This window comes from Lepisma saccharinum, chromosome 13 (genome assembly GCF_977018435.1).
Source record: "Lepisma saccharinum chromosome 13, izLepSacc3.1, whole genome shotgun sequence".
NCBI lineage: Eukaryota > Metazoa > Arthropoda > Insecta > Zygentoma > Lepismatidae > Lepisma > Lepisma saccharinum.
This window is the reverse complement of record NC_139241.1, coordinates 77041740-77065789: the sequence shown is the minus strand read 5'-3', so window position 1 is coordinate 77065789 and position 24050 is coordinate 77041740. Positions and strand designations below refer to the sequence as shown.

Sequence of the window (24050 nt, the reverse complement as noted above, 5' to 3'; positions counted from 1 at the left end):
GAAGACATTAAAACGAGATCTGCTCTGGTGGTAATTTCCATTGCAAATTAACCCAGGGGGGGAGGGGGCCTAATATGATTGCTCCATGGGCGGGAGTGGCTGTGGGGCGAATATGTGGAAAGAATAATGAAACATGCCTCATTTTGAAGGCGCGTAAAGCGTTTACGAAACGATTTTTGCTTCTTTTTTTCCGATTGTTTAAATGCCACAGGAACGTACGAAACGTCCCTGAGTAGCTGGCTGCACCGAACTTGAATTTTTCCACCGCCAGAGGGCAGGAGCGAGCCTTCAAAGGCCATAAAGAAAGATAATACACTGCGAACGGGTGGATTTCTTCGGCGCTGCTACTGCGTTTTAACAGCACCCCACCCATCGGTGTAGGGAGAGGGGGAGGTAAGCGATCGTGTTATGCATATGCTCTTGGACAGTCCCAAGGTGAGTTATAGACGTTCGATGCCGAAATAAATTGAAGCAATTCGATTGCAAAATGGAGGTAAAAATTAATTGCTTTTTGCTTTTGAGCGCGATATAGTCGTCCGTTCACCTGTTCCGCATTGACATTGCTTGCGTCTTGCTCTTAGTAAGTTAGCAACTGTCGTACATGGCTGAAAACCAATCTCGTCTCTGTTTCGTTTGAAATAAGACACAACTTGGAATGAGGTACCAGGCGCAAGAGAGACACCGAAATCCAATCATCATTATCGTTTGCAAGGACAACCATAACAATGTAATAAGCTACTGTTGGATAGGTGGTTCACTACACCAAATGTTATCGTTTCCTCTCGTGATAGTTTCAGAGGTGTGTCCGCGTGTGTGTAGTAGCAGTGGCGTGCGCAGTATTTTCGAAAAGGGGAAGGAGGTTACGCAGTGATCAGAACGCTACATTTTAAAAGTAGCTTCGCTACAACTACAGCTACTCTTCCAAAATGTAGCTTCGCTTCATCTACAGCTACATTTACCAAAAAGTAGCTCGCTGCGCTACTCCTGTTCGCTACTTCGCTACTTTCCCGCTACTATTGCATAAAAAAAAAATTAACAACCACATGGATATTCCAAACAAGACCCTAGTATAATAGTTGTACTTACTTGAAATTAGATTCTGTTATTTATTATTATGATTCCCGTCATTCGGTAATTTTGATAGCAGTGTTACTTCAGTTGCTTATTTTCAATATAGTGTTTCAGAATAACGTACCTATGTAAGCGGCAGATCAATTCAAATTTGATATATGAGTATGACACAAAATTAATGATTACAACTATACACAAATAGAATTTGGTAGAATTATTTACATTTATATATAAACATATTTTCCTTGAGAATAAATATTGAGTTAAGTCACATAGTGGTTCGAAACCAGTCTGGATTAGCTTATCTGTGCATAAAGTGGACTCAAAATAAAAACTAGGAAAGACGCCTGAAGGATGGGATCCTCCTGCTCCTCCATCCCCCACGCTGCTCATCGTCTTTCATCATTCTTCCTCATTCTCACATTAGCCAAAAGTGGCAGAAAGCGACTCTATATAAGATTGATTGACTTTTTGTTTTAAGTTCAATTTATGCACTGTAAGGCTAATCGGGACTGGACCTACAGTTTAAAGTGGGATCCGAACCCGGGACCCCTTGACTGTAGATAAGATAATTACTAAATAAAACATTGATCTTCATTGTCATGATTAGCAAAAGTATCAGAAAATCTAAAGGGAAATATATTGAGAAAACTGATGTGTAAATCCGAGAGTTCTGTTAACATACTGAGCCATTGATTGCTGGCACTATTGCTGTCATTCTAGTGGAAAATGGATCGCTCCTTTTTGCACTGCAAGTTGTGTTTTACACAGTAATTAATTACATTTTGCTGCCTCTTATACTAGGGATATCCACAATATATGTTCTGGGGTGGCGCAAACTAGGTATTTTTTTTCAGGGGTGCCACAAATGAGGCATTTCCCCAAAATCTAAAAAAAAGTAGCTGTTAGCTGGAATATATTCATACATGTCAGTTAGTTATCTGGATATTAGAATTATTAAGATACTAATGAAATAAATTACGGGGATACCTATACTGTGATATCAAGATATTTATAACATATATTATCCGTATTTCCATGTAATAGACTTTGTCTTTATGAACCTCCTGCAAAAGTAAGCGTTGTTGTCGATTTTTTTTTTTTTTTTTGATACTCTGGACACTCAGAATTTTACTTAAAATGCAGAGAAGAAATGTAGCTGTAGTGAAGTTTTCGCTACAACTACAGGAATTTTGTAGCTAGCTACAGTAGCACCGCTACAAGTAGCGCCCTACTTTCGACCACTGAGGTTACGTAACCTTTTTTTTTGTAGTCAACCTTCATTTTACCATCTTTTCCTGCTTTTGACGTTCTTTTTTTCTTTTTAGGATTGATTGATTTGTTGTTTTAAGTCCACTTTATGCACAGGCTAATCGGGACTGGACCTACAGTTTAAAGTGGAATCCGAACCACTATGTGCCTCGACCAGGTATCGAACCTGGTACCCCTTGATTACAAGTCAACGAACCCCTTGATTACAAGTCAACGACGTTACTTAACACTAAGCCATCTCGAGAGGCCTTTTCTATAGGAATACTGGACTAAAGGGTGGGGGGTTGACCCCACCAATCCCTCCTTGGGCAGGCCTCTGTCTAGTAGTGTTGTTGGAATTGTTGACACTTGTTAATTTTCAAGAAAATCTTATTTTTAACAAACGAACCAACGAGAAGAAACGGTTTTAACCAATAGTTTTAAAAATTAAAAATAAATGCAATTTTCGAACAACTGAAATACAAAAGCTATTGTGAAAACGTTTTTTTGTGAAATGAGCCTCCCCCAACAAAATAGTATTAAATGCTGATTTGACTTTTTGTTACGTAGCGTCGCAATTCTACTACTTTTGGTTAATCGCGACGATGAGAATGAATGATGATATGAAATTAATGAAGAGACACTCACAGAGAACACCAGTGCCCAGGGCGGGATTCGAATCTGGGACCCCTGACGTCATGGCGCGCTGCGCTAACCACTCTGCCACGGAGGTCGGCAGAAATTAGTGTTGCCCACGAGACGAGACTTTGGCCTGTCTCGTCTCGTGGAGTCTCGTGGAAATGCTGTCTCGTCTCGAAAATATTCGTTTGTCTTATGGCACATGGTCAATCTCGTCTCGTCTCGAATTTTTAAAAGCCTGTCCCGTCTCGTCCCGTGGTTAACACTAGCAGAAATCTAAATGCATCAATTTTTTTTTTGATGCACCAAAGTGAGTTTTTTTAGCCTTTGCCAAGAATCAGGTTGATGCTTTTTTTTTTTGTATATCGTTTATAAAGGTAAACCTTTTTTAACTGGTGCATGTAGCTTAGATGAGAAATTTCCAGAGGGATGAAAGAGAAGGCAAGTATAATGGAATGAGATAGTGGAAAGAAAGAAAGAGAGAAAGATACGGAAACAGAGAGGCGAGAGAAAAGGGAGACAGGGAGAAAAAGAGAAATGATGAGCAGACGACGCCACTGAACTTTAGTAGCACCCTGTATGCTTCAATGAATGAAAGCGAGCAAGATTTTCGCCTTCAAAGTATCTTTTCCTCACTATTTACATGCTTGTTGCTGCAATCACGTTGCTAACGCCGTTCATGGGAAAGAAACAAAAATCCTGGTGTTCCAACCCTCATTCCAGAGCCTGTTGATGTCCCCACCTCCCCCATATTTGCGTGGGAGGCGCGATAGGACGTCAAAACGATTTGTGGCAGACGCAACTACCAGTCACCCGAACCTTCACTTCCCGTACAAACCCAGTTGTTGCAAGGGGAGAACGTTCAGTGTTGCCATAGCATAAGAAAACATTTGTGATCCAATGTTGCTGTGTTGTCTGTCAATTGAACAGAAAACCAGGCACTATATTTCGGGGAGGGTCCAAGCCATGTGTCTCACAAGTAATAATAATAATAATAATGCTGTTTACAATTAATACAAGACGTATTGCAAAAAGTTCCCAGAATTCTTAATTCCGTGCCTTGCCCCCTCGTAATGATTTTCGTTATGCTCTCCGTGTTGGATATATTTGTATCCCTAATCATGTTATTTTCGTATTGCCCGTTTCTTGCACCGGAGAAGAACGTGACATTTCGCAGCTGTCCTCAGGTTTGCATTTGAGTTGTGTCCACCCCCAGTCTGAACCATGCCAATCCTGATGTATTTTTGCCCCACGTAAGTTTTCTCCTTCCCCATTCTCATTTTTTATCCACAATTATTATTGATGATTCGGTCAAAGTCTTACGTTCTTGGAATCAAATCGAACCCCCGCCCCCTCCAGGAAATCAGAGTCGGTAAAAAACTTCAAACTTGCCACCAGATGGCCTTGAATGCGCACGAACTTCCAGACAACTGGGATACGCGTATAAAGTCATCCATTAAACATCTTATGAATCTTCATAAATGGTTTATTACCTACACATTCATCGTACGTGTTGCATGCATATTAATTAAGCTTTCTGCTTTGACTTTAAGCTCTTCACGTGAAGTGAAATTAGGTTGTGACGTACAGCCAACGTCAAAGATAATAGAAGGCAAATTGTCCATCGCTTTTTTTATTCTACATACTGTGTTGTTTTATGGAACGGAATTCAGTTGATGCGTAGCTCTTCACGTCTGACTGGACATTTGAAACTGTTCCTCGTGCCCTTAAAACGTCTCTTTCTTCTGATGACACAACTTTTCTTTCGAACACAATTTTCGGATTTTACCCCCCCCCCTCCCACCACCTTATTGGTAGGATGCTCCCTGACATCCCAAAGACTGGGGCGTGGACTCGAACCCGAAATCCTGTGTCATAAGATCATGATTCGACCTCTCTAGGCGCTCCGTTGAAACGGTTGCTGAACATAAGATGTCGAACCAATCGCGTTTAAGCATCTTCTTAGATGGAGCGGGCAATAGTGGAGCCTGTTGTTTTGTGCTTTGAGGCCATATTGTTATTAATTTCACAAGATGTGAATCGTGTGTCATCATCTTCATCACTCATCTCCTGTCGTTAGTGAGGGTACCGAATGTTCGTGTGGGGTCCGTCCATCGCACACGCCATCTTCTCATCAACACGGTATTTTGGCTTCCCCAAGTTTGAAGATGTTCCCCCCCACTATTCTTTCCCTCCGCGTATGTCTGTCGCGTGTTTCAGTAAAAGTATGTCTCTTTTTTTGTGTGTATGCGGGATATACGAGGTGTGTCCAAAATGTAAGCTTGCAAATATTAGCGCTGCGGTCGTGACGGTGCGCATGCGCGTAGTTTGCTGATTCTCTGGAAAGGCCATTTGCAGACATTCGAACAGCGTTCGTGTAGTGTGCTGTGTGTTTATGATGTGTAGGGAAACAGAGAAGTTCGACCGTTTCTTGAATGTGATGAACATGTGCCTTCATATTACTTCTGTAGTAGAAAGAAACCAAACATATGTTACTGGATATTTCAGTTTTTACCATACCTCAGAAATTACGCAGCAGGAGCGTATATTGTAGTACTCTATCTGTGAAGCCTGAATGGGGGGGGGTAATAAGAGAGATTAGATGTGCCTAAGTTGCTCATTTCAATAAGATGATTGTGCTTAATGAGTTGGCAACCTGATTTCTGATGAGTTGGCAACCTGCCTGCTGTTGGCATGATAACGTGGCTTCCTTGACTTGAAGACGCAGAGTACGAGCAATGTTATACACGGCGTTTACCGGAACATAATCTCCCTTCCTCCAATCGAAATGATAATTGACGAGTGTCACTTGTTTGAATTTGAAAATAAGACACACTAAATAAAAGAAAAAAACAAATCCTGCTCTACATAGACATGATGGTGGTATTTGTCTTTTATTATTGGTACTCGTAAATTTCGTTTTCAAATGTCGTGCATTATCCCGGGTTTTTGGACCCCAAAATCCAGTGGCGTGGCGAAACTTTTTCAAAAGTGTTACTGGCTATCCGTACGACAATTATGCCTGCTAGACGTTATCACCCCCCCCCCCCCCCGTTAAAGAAAACATGTCTTCGAGCTAGATATTTGTTCATTTGGTTCTTGTTTTGCAATCAGCACAGTGATTTAGCCACAAACACTCCTAGAAAGAACTACCACTCATGAGACAGTTACCACGAAAATCCAACGAATAGTGGTAGACCCTTGTCAATTCTTCATCTGTCTCTGTTTCTTTGCAATGAGGTGAGAAGGGGAAGAAGAAGAACCACACTTTTCTCGGGTCAGTTTGACGTTTGTTTGGTGAACACTGAGCAGACGACAGAACTCTGCTCCTTTGTGGAAGGGAAGCGCCCAGCTGTACGTACTACTGTTGCCAACTTAGTATTTTGGAGCAAGGTTTGTCCAAATCACGAATCGCACCAAGGAACTATATTTTCGTCTTATTTCCTAACTGGTCTCAGATGTAGTTCAGTCCAGCCTTGCCTCTGCAGTCTACCTCCAGTTGCTTCACAGAAAAGGGCATTCCTATTTTAGGCGGGATTTAGCTCTTCTCTGCCAATCCGATGTGACAACACTGGCTGATCCGGTAGGTCTGAACGGCAACAGGGCTCCTTAAACAGGGATATGAATAACCCCATAAAGTCCTTCCCCGCTCTTTCCTTGCATTGGCGCCCTCTTCTCCCTTGTTGCCTCTTCAGGGTAGCGGAACTGCCTCCCTCTTCGCTGGACTGGTTTCATTAACGTAACTTCAATACCTTACTAGCAATATTATTTTGTAACCCCACAATTATTTATGATATACCCGGTATTTATCAACGTTTCTAACAAGACCGAGAATCTCGGATATTAAGTCTCGGTTTCGTCTCGAAAAGTGTGGTCTTGATGTCGTGTGCACCATTCCTAAAATAAGAGAACATGTAGGAAAGCATTGCAAAATATACGACGAACTAAGAGAAAAGACATCTCCTCCCTTACGAGAATCCTGGACACGCCACTGTTCAACGCGATTTTTAAAAGGCCGCCTCGGTACCATCCCTAATTAGGTAATCATTGTGATTCGTTTAACCGATCGTCGTGCCACCTGGCGGAGAGTTCCAAGTGAGAAACTTGTACGAAGAATAGCCTCGAGTTTTCTATCCATATTAATCAACGATATGGCAACGCTGGATCTTTCTTGTAACTTTTTTTCTGCCTTCAAAAGAGATTTGTAGTAGGTGTTCCAGTTCTGTTAGGGTTGCGCAAGGGATGCCGACAACCCTTGGAGCCAAAGTTAATGAGCGAGTGGAGGAAATTAGGTAGAATGCGTGGAAAGTCTCTTGTTTCTCGTTGCCCTGCTTCTTGGGGGAAGGGGTGCGTCCCTCCACCCCCCCCCCTATTCGCTCAGTTAATGCGACCAAAGCAAAGCTGTTAATAATGAGGGGTTTGCCTGGAATGTCTGGGAAATCACAAGGAACCCCGCTGACGATGCGTAGGGGCTGTTTCGAGGAGCAGTTGTTGAAAAATGAATAGGTCATCAACGAAGAAGAAAGGGTGTGTTTGGGGGAAAGGCAGCATTCGGACAACCGTGAAGGCTAGGGGGCAAGAATTGTATTGAAGTTTTTCTTGTCCAAAGTGGTTGTGAGGCCGGACGATAACGGAACCACATTGCATAAATAATCTTTGCTTTACTATGATGGGACTTCTTCAGACAAAAATGGATGTCTGCCGAATTTATAGATAGATCTTATGTACAACCTCTGACAATAAAGTTCGGTGAATGATCCTGAATATCGAAAGTAGACGAATTCTTAATGAAACCTACCTTACTGTCCTTCGAAGTAGTATTTTCGATTAGAGCAATTGTAAGATTGTGCTACGTGGTTTTACACAGATATTCAGGATACAAAAAAATCGAGGGTTCGTGGCGTCGAAATGTAGCATCAGAAAACAAACTTTCTGGCTACCATAGATTTTTGTTGTCGTAATTGCAGTTTTTTCCCCAATATACTGCAAGAAAAATATCATAATGTAATACCTAACAGCAATTATATGTATTTTGACCGTATTTAATTAATCCATTTGGTTTATTTTACTTCGTTTTTCTGCCTCTTTTGGCTAATCGCAGTGAAGGGTCACTCACAAAGAGCACCCATGCCCAGGCCGGAATTCGAACCCGAGACCAATGGCGTCGTAGCGCGCTGTGCTAACCACTCAGCCAAAAAGTTCGGTGGAAGGATCGCTAGATGAGCACAACTCGTTTGACCCAAATTTACTAAAGACCGGTCCCCATGGCGGAGTTGGTAGCACATCGATCACTCAGCCTCATCTTCGCGATTAGCCAAAAGTTGCAGAGAAGCGACGTAAAATAATCTAATGCAATGAAATAACAAACTTTCGTAAAAAAAACCAAAGAAAACAAGAAACTTAAATAAAACAAATATGGCAAAATATAGATTTACTACAAATAAACAAGTTCCACATTGTTACTGTTACTGTAGTATTAAAGTATCAAAATTGTTAACTTTTTTGAAGCATTACTTTCCAACACTGACATGGGTTTCTGTTGTCCACAATTCTAGCTGCACACTTACGAGTAGACATTTTACTGATAGCAAAAAAGAAATTCTGCTTGCAGACTAATTTTTGCATACTTTGAAGTATAATCATTAATAACCTAGTAAGACCGTTATAATTTAATTGGCACAGACTCAAAACGTGATGGTGGATGTTGTAATTGCAGTTACTCGTGTTTTCGAATGCACGTTCGACTGTCAACGGCTGTTTGCTTCGTTTGCTACAACCAATCCATCATTTGAGATCAGTTCGTTGTTGTTGAGCTAATGCGTCAGTGTTGCCGAATCCTGCAAGGAACGGTTGGTCTTGAGAACACATTACTTGTTGCTAAACGAGTTGTTATAATGTCGATTAGCTGACGAGTCCCGTTAGGTTTGCTAAAGCAAAAAGGTTTCCTTTTTTTAACTTGTTTGGCGCAAGTAGTGTTTTTTATTATCCAAGGCCTTCTGAGTGGTCTTTCAGAAACATTTGTACGTTGGTCTAGATTTTTTTATTTTAGTCTTTAATGTTCGGTAACTTTCGCACATGCTCGGTTGTGACGTAGTCAAGTGGAGATTCTTTCTTTATACAGCTGGATCCGTCCGGAATATTCAACGAATACTAATATGGCGTTACTGGAAAGACCTTGACTTTCTGAAGAATAAGTGTATAATAAATTGTCTTATGCAATTAATTTCCCAACGATTTAAACCCACGATTGGTAAAAAAAGTCTTCATGAATTAAGTAATGATAATGGTATAAGATTGATTACTTTTGCAACCTCAAAGAATTTAATTGTGAAAAGTACCACTTTTAAACATAAAGATATCCATAAGTATACCTGGTCTTCTCCAGATGGTAGAACTCATAATCAGATAGATCATATTCTCATTGATAAGAGAAGGCATACTAGTATAATTGACGTTCGTACACATAGAGGTGCTGACTGTGCCAGTGACCATTATTTAGTAATTGCTAAATTAAGAGAAATACTCTCGGTGATAAATCATAAGCAACAAAATCTAAAAGTTCTAAAATTTGATACAGGAAAGTTTACTGATGAAAGAATTAAGAAAGATTACCAAATTAAACTGTCAAATAGATTTGATGTTTTTTTTGCAGGATTTAAATGATGATGAAAATATAAATGAAACAGACGTAAATTAAGAATTGGGAGCACATACGTAATGCAATAGAATCAGCAGCTAAAGAAAGTATAGGATACCATAAACCGAGAAAAAGTAAGCCATGGTTTGATAATGATTGTCATAATCTAATAGAAATAAGAAATGAGGCTAGACTTAGGTGGTTAAATAGCTCTGATGATACAAATGTAAACAATTATAATAGAATAAAGCGAGAAGTTAACCGCACGTTTAGAAGTAAAAAAAGAGATTACTTGAAAAGCAAAATTAACGAAATTGAAACAAACAGCAAAAATAAAAATATTAGAGATTTATATAAAGGTGTAAATGAATTTAGAAAGGGGTGGCAACCTAAAGTAAACTTGATAAAAGATAAAGACGGTGATTTTCTAACTGACCCAAGCGATATTCTAAATAGATGGAAGAACTACTTTAGTGACCTTTTAAATGTTCATGTAGGAGATAAATCAGAAGTAAATGAAGTGCACACAGCAGAACCTTTAGTTCCAGAACCTAACTTGACTGAAGTTAAAGATGCTATTAAAAGGTTAAAGAATAACAAAGCACCGGGCATTGATTTAATACCAGCTGAGTTAATTAAATATGGTGGAAATTCATTAATATGTCAAATTCATAAATTAATTTGTTTAATATGGAATAAAGAAGAAATCCCTCAACAGTGGAAAGAATCCATAATTGTTCCTGTGTTTAAAAAAGGTGATAAAAATGAATTGCAATAATTATCGTGGAATTTCTCTACTCTCAACAACATATAAAATATTATCTAACATTCTTTTAACAAGACTAACCCCATGTGCTAATGAAATTATAGGTGATTATCAATGTGGATTTAAACGTAACAGATCAACTACAGATCAGATTTTTCACATCAGACAGGCACTTCAAAAAGAAAGTGGGAATATAATCAAAATGTCCATCAGCTATTCATTGATTTCAAAAAAGCATATGATTCGGTCAAAAGAGATAAATTATATAATATATTAGTCGAGTTTGGAATACCTAAGAAGCTTGTTAGTATGATAAAAATATGCACCAGTGAAACAGAAAGTAAAATTCGTGTGGGTTTTAATATGTCTGACAAATTTACAATTCATGATGGGTTAAAACAAGGAGATGCATTATCTCCATTGCTCTTTAATTTTGCCTTAGAATATGCTGTAAGGAAGGTAAAAGAAACTAACGAAGGACTAAAATTAAATGGTGTGACTCAGTTGTTAGCATATGCAGATGATGTAGACTTACTGGGGGATGATGTGAATACAATTAAGAATAATGCTAAAATATTTTTCAAAGCAGCTAAAAAGATAGGTTTGGAAGTTAACAAAGAGAAAACTAAATATATGCTTACAGGCCGAAACCAAGTGTTAGGTAATAATCAAAATCTAATTATTGATAACAACTCGTTTGAACCAGTTTCCAAAATCAAATACTTAGGAGTAATATTAACAAATGAAAATTATATTAAAGAGGAAATAAAAAGTAGGCTTAATTCAGGAAATGCATGTTACTTCTCTCTTCATAAACTTTTGTCTTCTCGTTTAATATCTAAGAAACTAAAAGTTAAAATATACAAAACCGTAATTTTGCCTGTAGTATTATATGGATGTGAAACTTGGTCCCTTACATTGAAAGAGGAACATAAATTGAGAGTATTTGAAAATAAGATCCTTAGGAAAATCTTTGGACCTAAAAGGGATGAGGAGACAGGTGAGTGGAGAAGGTTACATAATTTAGAACTACATAATTTGTATTCATGTCCAGATATTATTAGAATAATTAAATCAAGAAGACTTAGGTGGGCAGGCCATGTGGCACGAATGGGAGAGGAAAGAGGAGTTTACAGGATTCTTGTTGGGAAACCTGATGGTAAGAGACCTGTAGGAAGACCAAGACGAAGATGGAGGGACAACGTTGAGATGGACCTAAGGGAAATCGGTAGGGATGGAAAAGAGTATGTAGAACTTGCTCAAGATAGGGAAAGATGGAAGGCCTGTGTTGCTGCAGCCATAAACCTTCGGGTTTAGGAAGGCTAGGGAGTTAGTTAGTTAGTTAGTTAATTAATTTCCCACGTTCGCATTACCTTACTTCAAATTATCATTGAGAAGAACTGGCGTACACAGGATTTTTTTTCTGGAGGGGCTGGAATTGTAAAGTTGAATAGTGCTTAGCTGCTTTTTATGGCCACGGCATACACAATAAGATATTTCCTAAATTTAAAACTTGCGACATTCAAAGATGGCAATCGGGAGCCATTTTATGGCAATTTTGCATGTACCACTCTGGTTCTTCCCGAGTTCGTCAATGCTTTTATTACAAAACGATGATTTTGTCAAAATTTCTGAGGGCGCTGTAGCCCCTTCAGCCCCCCTCTCTGCGTACGCCAGTGTAGAAGCATTAGTGAAAATGTCACATCCCAGGACATTCGTTTTGTGCATATTCGTGAATACCCCAAATTACGTCACACGAAAATCCCTGAGAGCAACATTTGTACGCTAGGAACACACCTGTATATATTCATCTTGGTGCTTCAAAGGAATGTCAATTCTGGCTTATTCATTGGTGATTTTCAGTGAGTAATTTATATTAAATAACCTATATGTCTGAAAATTTATTGCATAAAAGTGTTAATATTGTAATTTGATTACTCTTGGTGTGAATACGAAACACTAGACAAAAGAATAAACAAAATTATTTATGTAATGAGCAAATTGTAGTGACGTGTCCAGGAATTTCGCATTCGCTCGATGTGTAAGTTTTCGCCTATTATATCTTCCATTGCAAATATATTGTTCCATTTGGTGCTAGAAGAATCTCGGATCCTGGTTTTTCTTGCTTGCTCTGCATGATGTCATTTATGTGGACCCAGCTATTTTGCCATATGCTTATTTAGCTCAGTGCATTCTCAGTTAGGGTGATCAACTTTCAGCATTGACTTTACAGGAGAATTAGTCGCGGCAAATTTTGAGCATTTTTATCTGCAGGGCGTCACTCCAGCAAATGTTAATGAATGGAAAATATTAAAAGGCTTAATTTACATTATATATATATTATTTAGATCACAATAGAGAATAAAGATTTACAAATTTGCACGTTTCTTAGTCGTAACCCATACGTATTTGTTCCACTGCTGCTGCAGAACTAAGTATCAATGAACTACTGCAAGTTTGACGTCACTTCCGCCCGCCAAAGGTTAAACGTACAATATCTTGCAGTCGACTTGAAGTTTTGTATGGCTCCGAACTTGGAATGAGTTGATATTTCGCGATTTTGGTTGTTAAAGAAGTATGCGGGAGGCGGGAAGTTCCCCAAAAGTTAGCTGTAATACGGGGATTCCCAGGAAATACGAGAGAGTTGGTCATCCTATAGGTGGGTTTCATGTGACGTCAGGATTCGCACCGCCGCCATGTTTGCGGCAAAGCTGTTTGTCGCAGCGTTCGTTACACTTGCGCCAAGTGCGCTAAGTCACCTATGTTTCCCTCTCGGGGTGGGAGAAAGTGGCCATGGACGACCTTGAGTACAAATTAACTGAAAATTCCAAAACTCAGCCATTATCTTCTGTGTTTCCTTTTAACGTTTGTTCAAACGCAGTAATTTGAAATGTTGAGTTGTTCAAAAACAGTAATTTCACTCCTTGCTCTAACAATTTGGGATATGCAGGCCTCAGTGACGGAGTGGTTAGCACAACGCACTACGATGCTAGGGGTCCCGGATTCGAATCTCGGTCTGGGCATGACTGATCATAACGACTAGCCAGATATTGCAGAAAAACGAAGTAAAATAAGCCAAATAAATCAATCAATTTGAGATATTTTGATATATATTTAAAAAGTTTTAAACCAAGCAGTGCTTTTTTTTGACAGTACGCAAAACCTACTACCGGCACTTTTTCTCATGAATAGGATAACAATTAATAACAGTTTGTGTTAATGAATGAAATATAAATAATCAAGTACAAGCGTGCAATTATCAAGATGAATTTAACTTTGAATGTTATAATTTTTATCGTCAAACTTATCCTACTTGCAAGTATGATAAAAAACACCAGTTCAATCCATTTGTACTAAAAGTCACAGAGAAATGCGATATATATGAACTTACCTGAAAAGAAATGTTAACCCCACCGCTCTGTACTGTTTGTTTTGTTCATTAATGTTGGCACGATTTATTCTCACGTATTCTAATCAACAATCGGAAAATTCTGTGCCGTGAATTACACCTTCTGTTCTTTCTCGGAAAATTCTAGGATAAACGTGATTGCCTGTTAGACCTAAACAACCTAATATTGCACAAAGTATACCATCGTAAACAATATTCAAATCCCCCCGCACGCTTGAATTCCGAATGGTTACAAGAACCCGCCACAATCATGGCTGCTCGATCCCACAATGCAACAGTTTGTGACGTAGGTGAAACACACCTATTCACAGTACTGGCATATATTGATTTGAATGGCAAAATACACGCTTGAACATAATCTGTAATCTCGTTCGGACGAAGGCATATTTACCAGTGGAAATTTTCATTTATAATGTCCAGTCCATGTACTGAATCACTTTCAATTGTGTTAAAAAACAAAGAACTCGTATAATTACTCGTGAAGCTTAAGCGTTTGACATGAACGATGATACATTCACTTAACCAAACGTGTATATCAGCCACATCATCGCCAGTTAAGTCTTCAAACATGTCTCGGCTCGCATTATCTTTTTACAATTGTAGCTCCATGTATGTCCGCATTGCGAAAGTCGAATTCAAGAGGTACGTAGTTCTAAGAACTGCCACAGGGGCGCTAGCTACCGTTCAGCTTTCATGAACTAAACGCTCTTGTAAACTTAGCAGGTGAATGTTTTGTTCAGATTTGTTCAACTCTGAAACTAAGTAAGTGGAAAGTGATGTTACGTCAATGTTGTAATGGCGGAAAAGGGCTAGATGTACGGTATTTCAGACGCTTCGCATGTTTAAGAATACGCATGCTTGTCGTGATTTCCAGGCTTGGTCCTTCATCAGTATGCGATGTACGTCTCGAGACAGGTGTATAGCAGAGTTGGTGTGCAACTCTCAAACGCCTTCCCCGCCCCCCTTTCTCCATGCTGTTGTCAATTGTTTATGAACAATAGGGGGAACGTAAAGTGCAGGTAAATCAGCATTGCCAGGGACATTTCAGTGTTGTATTTTTTTACTGCACAGATAACGAAGAGAAGACATCGGCAACAGAGCATGTACACAAATGTCGACAGATTTCCTTTACGTATCTGCACTGTTATTTTTTTGTTAATGCGGTGCAAATTGAGTGGGGATAACCATTTGCCTTGTGGAACAAGCAGTTTGAGCGAGTGCTGTGTTGTCCCTCCCAATTTTCCTTCGTATCTGCAAGCATTTGAGAAACTAGATTTGATGATTTCGCTGGTAGATATTTGTGTAGCCTAACTGCTTCCTTTGCCATCTCTGGATACCTTGTTAAACCTGTTGTGAGATCGGTGAAACTTGACGATTGCATGCTTCTTACGGAAGGTGGTTACGGGGCATGCGTACGTGCTGGAACGCCTAAATTGCACTCAAATATAGAATTGCGTTTATTCAGCAGGGTTGCCAACCCAGGCTTCAGGATACAGTTCTGGCCGCTTTTCATTGTCTCCTGCTGCTAAAATTGTCAGTCTTTTGAAGTGGTGACTTACTTCTGTTACTATTTTCAAGTAACAAAATAAAGTTACCTTTAATATGTGTTTTCAGGTCATCCGATGGTGCAGTGGCTAGGGTTACCATATTTACTCTTTGCCCATGTAGGGGGCACACTGAACAGGAGTGTAAAATCTCCCTTCATACACAAACAGCAGCAATGTATTTGATATATTTCAATTCACGGTATATTACTTTAAAACAATGCATAATATAAACTTCTGAAGGACAGAAAAACCTCGTAGATTACAAAACGTCTTGTAAAAACATCATATGATAACTATCGTCTTGTCATCAAGGGGTCTCAAGTTGGATTCCCGTTGGTTGCCTATTGCACAGTGGTTCGGATCATACTTAAAACCAGTGGTTGGGTTCCAAAATCAGGGGGGTAAGGTGCCAAAACTGGGGGGCAAGGCCAGTTTTTTACCTTTGTAGGTCGCTAAGGTTTAGCATGATACGGGGGCAGAAGTGGCAAAACGTGAGGGGGCAACTGCCCCCCCTAATCGCCGCCACTGCTTAAAACTGTAGGTCCAGCCCCAATGGGATATCTTAGCATAAAATGGACTTAAGCAAATCCTGTTTCATCATTAAGGGAAAACAAAAGCAAACAAAAAAGAATGACGATCTTGAATGTTTTTAGTAAAAATCAGACAGGAATATACCTTTATCTAAAGCCGCCATCTACATGTATCGTACCGAATGCATTGTAGTGGTACAGTGGGATCCATGAGTATTACCGTGCAAATTTTCCATCACCATGTTCGTGCACTTTATTTGACCCAGTAAGAGCTTCAAGAATTAAAAGAAAACTCAAAACAAGCTGTTGACAACTTCTGCACTAGCATACATAAAAAATCCATAGCTTAAAAACACACAGGATATAAGCGAAAAATTAAGAAAATAGTCATGGACAATTTGCACGGTAATACCCATGTATCCCACTGTACCAGGACACGAGGATAAATATTCTGGATATGCCACACTTTGTTGGTTCACACGAATTAATGTTTTGCTTTTTGTAAACTGTGCCTGCCGTGACGTGTAATTTTTGAAAGTTTGAAAGATATTTACGAGAAAATTTCTTGATATTCTCATACTTAAAGACTTGAGGTTGGAATTTAAATGATCATAATTTTTAGTCTTCGATTATCATTAGTGAAGAGAACAGTGTGGTTGCAGTCCATGCATGTATAACATATTGTGTGAGTGATATGGAAGTATCGGAGAGTTTCTTTTTCCAGCAAAGTATAACTATAATTTCCGGATTCTGAAAATCATGAAACTGTCCAATGAACTTTTTAGTTTCGTGTAGGGGAAATATAACCCTTTGCAATTAGTCATTGCACATTTTTAGTTTTAAATCTATTTCTACACTTTCATTTTGTTGCATAAAATTTCAACCAGTTTATAGCGTTACTGGTATCACGTAATTCCTGAATTATTTTACATTTCTTTGATCGTTAGGATATCTAAACAGAATTCTATAGGTGAACATGACCATAACATAATCATTTAGTAACACAAATACATTTGGTTGATTGCTTGCTTGATTTGATTTATTTTACTTCGCTTTTCTGCCACTTTTGGCTAATCGCGAAGATGAGGATGAGTCATATTATGAAACTGATGAAGGGACTTTGAAAAATCTTAATAGTAAAATATCATTCCATCGCTCGTTCATTGCTCATGTGGATTTGCGTAATTTTAGCTCCTCGAAAGTAACTTTCTAGGTAACATCTGGCCTTTTTTCAAAATCGTATCTGGCAACACTGTTCTTTAGCTGTCGGGACCCGAGGTTCCGAGGAGTGGTGCGACTTTCGTACAACTTTCTCGTTGGCATTGTCAGGTGAATATTTCTTGCTTGCGAATTTCCACGTCTTTAATTGACAACAAACCAGAAAAAAAGGCACGAAGTGAGTAAGATGTCTTTTTTTCTTCAGCTTTTTTACACTGTTGCGCGTTGGAACATTGGAAAACGTGTATTGAAGTAATTCGATGATAATTTACAACGCGGTGCGAGATATTTGGCTTGTTAAAATAAAACTACCATGTCGGGAAGTTGGATACATTTCCAAATACCTGTGGTGCAAAAACGTAATTGGAAAGGTAATTTTTGTGTCTTAGGTAACTCGAAATAAATGAGGAGGGAAGTAATGTGTTGACACATTTCAAAAAGGTGGATCAACATTTTGCTTCCACGAAATCGATGGTGTTTTGTTTGTGACAGTTGCTATTGACGTGACGTTAATTTTTTGCAACGCCATTCTGAAGTAAAAAACTATGTAGTTTCGTAGTTGAGTGACGTAACGCAAGTAAACGTTTTATTTTTTCGGTACTTTGTGACTTTGCGTTATTTTAAACCTGTGAGTATGAAGTTTTTCATTGGGAATACAAGCTCTACAGAGAACAAAAATGTTATACTTGTAAACTTTAAGTGCCTTTCCTTTAAACTAAACAATACCAAACCAACGCCGTAAGATGGTATATCCTAATTGATCCTTTTAGCAAAATCGTTTCAACAAAATCACGGAATATAAAACTGTTAGTTGAAATCTGGCTTCGCTTCCTAGAACATTTAGCCATCTTTAAACCTCACACTTGTGTATACAGTTAAATGTCCTTGTGTATGACGAAGTAACGGAAACGAGTTACTCTTGGATATAGTGGACTTAAAACATGTTACTTTTTTAATAACTTAGTCAATTCTCTTTATGTTGGAATTGAGAGATTCCTACGCAGTGTCGGAGATAATAAATACGGCTTGGTGCAATGGACTCGCAATCTCGCCACTGACGGTAGATTTCTACAATAGCACATTTTGTAAATAATAATTTTAGCTAACGTCAAACAGCACAGCACATTTGCTAAGGCGAAATATGTCTGTTGAGGTGGCGAATAGTATTAGGTGCAATGACAAGAAATGTAACTGTCATGTCCAGTGATACCAGATCACATCAAAATTGCAACACTGTTGCCAAATCTTTTTACAAGGAAGTAATCTGTTAAACTTTTACAGAAGTAAAAGAAAGAACCCAGAAAGTGCTGCATAATAGCGTTCGTGCTTGTATATAAAATGTAAGGTTCAGAACTTGGTTTATTTTTACTTTCAAGAAAACGTGACTGATGTCGTTTGCTTCTACTGCCACCTACATTTGTGGGAAGGAAGTGTGTGAGAGATTGAGAAACCGGTAATAGATGCATTCTTTGCGTGCTTCTTGTTAACGAACATTCTTGTGACTTGGAAACCTCTAAAGCGATTGTTTCTTGTCTTTGGCTTGTAGGGGACAGTTCCAAGAAGTTCTTCCTCATTGAGAAAACACTAAACAGCTTGTCTCAATGTCGCTACTGCAAGCTGCAAAATAAATGTTGGAAGTGTTTTCAGCCAACACTAAGTGCGGATAGTAAGAATAACTAGATTGTAATCTCCAAGGGGTATTTTGCCTTGTAATCAAGGGGTCCCGGGTTCGATACATAGTGAAGGCATATTGCAGTTCGGATCCCTTTTTAACTGTAGGTCCAGTCGCATTATCCTATCTGCGAACTTGAAAGAAAGCAAGATTTTTTTTGTTCTCTCCTTTTCTCTCATTATTTCAAGGACCCCATCGTATTTACTTCACAGATTTTCGGAGCAGTATTTGGACAACCATATTCATGTCTGTATTTTCCAATATTTATCAGGGACGTTACAATCCATTTACTTTTAAGCAATATGCACGCAAATAAATGTTTTTGTTTTTTTTATCTTCACTTCGTTTATCTTCCGCACCAACCCACATCTTTCCTTCTGATGTTGTTTTTTCCTTTGTTGCAACCTCTTACACAAAATTCACCATATTATAAGTGTGTCATAAATTTTGAATACTAATGTTCCAGTACGCCAATGCATTTGTGTTTTGGAATAAACTTCCTGTTCACCAGATAATCCGACATTAAATTCAAATAATTCGTTAAGTGGCGCCGCCATCGCCCAGAATCAGAACTTGACAAGTCCAAGAAGTCAGCAATATGGGTCACAATAAACAGATTTCTTTGAAAGTCGCGACAACTGCTTACGATAACTGAATAATTATACCAGTACGCATGAATAACGTGTTCGAATTTATTTAGTGAAAATGGTGTAATTATAGAAGGTACGTATGCATTGTTTATGATTAAAAGACTCGAGTTTGGATTTATATCATTGCCAAGTTGTCGAGCTTGAAAGACGTGATTTTCTTAATTGAACTTGTGAAATATATTTTACCTGTAAGATCTGTAGGTTAATATGTTGCTCAATTTTATAACCAAATGTTTACGCTTGCGTAACAGGCAGACTACTTGAAAATCGAGTGAAAACGAACACCTTAGCTATACATATGATTATACCTAACAATGACTTATTTAAGACTTTACTACTGCAAGAATTCACAATCCTCCTCCTGGGCATTATAATGTTACATTTCATTAATTGTTAATATTGATCAGTTCGTTAATTGTAAATTTTTATTTACTATAAAAACATAATTATTGTGGTATGTCATTCGTAGCAAGCAAGTAAAAGTAGTTAATACAAAATAATCACCAAACGCTGGTGTTCATTATGGACAAATTAATATAAGGTGTTACTGGTTGCAACAAATAGCCTAAAGTATTAAAACATTACTTGCATTCGAAATGTATATTCTCGGTTTCAAGAGATTGCCGAGAAAAGAGGGGGGGTGGACTTTGGGAGGTTAAGCCCTCCCCTGAAATATCTTCGAACATAATTCATGGAAAATTAGCTTTCACTGCCCACTTTTATATTGTCAAAATAGCTTTTTATCAGATTTTTAAATTGATATTCCTTAAAATTCATTGTTAAAAACCTTGAAAATTGAAATCCGGATTCAAATATCAACAGTAAAAGCAAATATCAAGTCAACATCACGATTTTCAGGAAGGACACTCGAAAATACATATTGTATCATTCTTTTCCATCAACGAATGACAGACATTGTAATTTTTTTGGCGGGGGAGGGGGTAAAGCAAAACATTCTTCTTTGAAATGCTCCTTTATACACAACATTGGAATGGTTTTGTCTTTCTATTTGCTCATGAGTATGTTACTATTAGTAATGATTGTTATTTTCGCGTATAACGTTCCAATGTTCTAATTGAAATTTTGTTTTCGTTCCAGGCGCAACGACTCGCACAGTATGAACACTACTTGCAGTCGATTGTCGACAACACACGCCATGACCATCCAGACGTGGAGGACCTTGCAGTGGCCAAAGCCAAGGCTAAGCAGGTAATTGTTGCATGACTAATGTACATTGTTGCCGCTTAATGCTGAATGGTCGCTTGAGCGTGACAGTCCAGTCCTTGATAGCCGCTACCACTGACGATTGTTCAATTGTTAATCATTGTTGTTCACTTGTTTAACGGGTAAGCGCTATCGACTGGATAGATCTGAAAACTTGATTTTTATGCTGTGTCCAGGAATTTTTATGCCCCTTCTGCATAAAGTGACTAGATTTTTAAAACAAAAAGGAACGGCAAAATGTACACATAATATAAAAGCTGTTTCGTCATAAGTACGTTTACTTCAAAACACTACAAAAGTCAAACAAGGGGGCTTTGCCATAAATGCCTTTTTCTTCGGCCAGAAAATCTAGGCTTTTACGTTTAAAAATCAGGCCATTTCTGAGAGGAATACATGAATGTTGTAGTGACTGTTTTTGCCTACTTATATCATACATTCATATTTCGAAGGTAACTAATTGCCTTTTTCAGTGTGTAATACGGGAAAATTAAAAAAAAATCTGTTGATATTTATCAATTTTAGTGCCTTTCTGCCTGCCTATTTTGAGAGTTTTTAGTGCCTATCTATATCCTCATCCTGGTTATAAGTCCTTATCCTCTACTATCCTAATGCCGATGTGACCACGGATAGTGTAAATAATAAAGGACACTGAGAAGTATCATAGTAGAGATGTAACACATCATTATGATACAGTATTATACCATTAGAAAACTAAATTCATTCTAATTTCATTCTAATTGTCTCATTTATTGTTTCTATATACTAAGCTCTGAAGTATACTACTTCATTTCTAATACAAACCTTAGTTTGAAGAATCTATTTATGATTTTTTTCATAGCCTTTACATTGTTCCATAATCCTACATGTGCATGAGTCACACCCGTCACAAAATTTGTCACACCCGTCAGAGGCAAAAAAATGTTTATAAAAAAATGTGTAGTATAATTTTGAGAAACTATAAGCATCTAAATGTCGAGTGAAGTTTGCTTTGTGAAAATATAATGAAATTTTTTAAGTAAACCCATATATTTCACAAAAGTTTTCTGAAAGACTGAGGAAGGTCATAAAAGTCATGTCTCAGACGTATCATACACGTCATAAGTATAAAAATTGTATTTTCTGTAGCTGAGAATTGAGATATTCTGCAATTATAAATATCTCTTATCAAAGAAAATGAAATTACATGAATTAATAGAGTTACATATTTGAAGGTGCTGAGAAAATAATTTAAGAATGAATATAAATTTGTCTGAATGTCACATCCGTCACAATGGAATTGTCCAACAGTCAGTAATTAAGTTAGTTGTCAGAATCCTTTAAGTGCATTATGATGAAACATTTTGTTTTCTTAAGCGCGGGACTTTTATTTCTAAATTATTATCACAGGAAAATTGTCGGCTGTGCTAGAGCTCCACAAGCTCACACAAGATGGCGCCACTGGGCTCATGTCCTTTTTTCTCAGTGATCAGTCCTATATTTTGTCATATTTTCCTTAAATTCATATATATTTTTTTTATGAATGTTAGATCAAATTAAGGTTATGACCACAGCACATAATTATATCAGGCACACCACATCTTTGATGTTTGGTCTCTCATTGTATTTGCTGTATGTATTCTCTGCTGCGTTTCACTGACCAATAGTATCTATGAAATGACTGATTGTTACAAGCATGCATATTTTGCTTTTGACGAATACAAATGTGAAATAACATGCTGTAATATTAATTTTTCATGTCTCTGAAAGATTTTAGGTGCATTTTCTACCCTGTTTTGTCACGAAATGATGCGAAATGAACTGCAAAATGCGAAATAAGACTCTTCAACATGAAATTTAGAGTTTTATTTACCGACACTTTCTGAAGTTTGAATTATCCTGTGGGTTATGCAATCCACTAAAAATTGATTAATTCTACTGTTAACTATTTGAGAAGCAAAAATAATTGACCCCTTTATACAGGAATAAGTTTAATATTCTGGTAATTACATAAATGTGCGATTAGAAGGGATGTCTATTTTGTGTAATAAGAGCAGTTTTTAAATCAAATTTAGGATTGTAGTCACAATTTTAAAACCAAAATGTCATTTTATATACCGATTTTGAACCCGAAATTGACTGTTTTTGAACCAAAATTTTGCTTTTTTTATTTACCAGAAATATGTACCGCTACTGGTTTTTCAGTGAAGTAGACTGACATTTATCAGCGGATACCCAGCCAGATTGGTTTCAATCTCGCCTCCACATCATTCCTATAAACGGTGAACTTCATCGAAATTCTCGGAAATTTCAGGTTTAAATCTTCCATGTGGTTTTAGTAGACGGCCGCTAAAAATAATCTTGTGTGCCCTAAAAGAGAAACTCGCGTGACCGTGTCCAGCGAAGGTCGTTCTATACTTAGCTCGCGCGCGAGTCGATAGGATTTTATCACCCCTCAAGGAAAAGAATGTTACCGTAATTGATTGAAATTCCTTTAGACTCGAATGTCTTTCTATTTTGGCCACTTTGGATTGATGAAAAGAACGCTGTGAAGTAAATTTTCCTTGTCCGTTCTGCTCGAGAAGCAAATCGATACCGTGGCGCTAGTGTCGCTCGCTACGATCATTTTTTTTTTTGTACTTGAACACAGTTGGAGATTTCTGTACCCAAGGCGAGCATATAATTATCTTTTGAATATTCGCGTACAGTGGGGATCCATGACTATCACCGTGCAAATTGTCCATCACCATGTTCGTGCACTTTATTTGACCCAATAGGAGCTTCTATGATTAAAAGAAAACTCAAAACAAGCTGTTGACAACTTCTGCACCAGCATACATAAAAATCTATAACTTAAAAACACATAGAATGTAAGAGAAAAGTTAATGAAAATAGTCATGGACAATTTGCATAGCAATACTCATGGATCACACTGTACAAACAGGAACTCCTTTTGTCTCATGTACACAACAAAAACTTTTATTGCCCCTTCACTGTAGCAACGCCCACAAAACCGAACTGCACAGAGAAGTACGAAGTGCAGAATTGTTATTAATTTTTTTTTGTTTCATGGATTATCGCATTTAAAGATGTTCGTTTTTAACAATAAGTATCAACTGGATGTGACTTTTACAGAAACTGTCTTGCGTGGAAAAATGTCCCTTTTTAATTTCGGGAATGAGTTCTTCCACGAGTTTGTAGTGAACAACCGGAAATAGACCATAAACATAATACATCGGTCACAAGAAATTCTTATTTTCATACCTGAGATACAGCAACGTGAACGGCACTTACAAAAAGTTTAATTTGATCGTTCCACATTAGAATGTCGAAAAATTAGGGAATAAAATGTGTACATGTCACGGTACCTAGTGACATGTAAAACGCAGTTCGATAAAAATTATTTTTTGTTTATTGATTCATTATATGCACCAACTTGAAAGTGTGAGGTTGTTTATTT

The 24050-nt window shown here is 37.9% G+C and overlaps 1 protein-coding gene across 4 annotated transcripts in view; it reads left to right on the top strand.

Moving 5' to 3' along the window:
• Positions 1-24050, top strand: part of LOC145997440 (uncharacterized) — a 697926-nt gene that overhangs the window by 571037 nt on the left and 102839 nt on the right. For all 4 annotated transcript variants that reach the window (XM_083134479.1, XM_083134481.1, XM_083134480.1 and 1 more), the window contains one exon: positions 20489-20599. In XM_083134479.1, coding sequence (XP_082990605.1) covers positions 20489-20599 — 111 coding nt within the window. The remainder of the gene's footprint in view (positions 1-20488; positions 20600-24050) is intronic.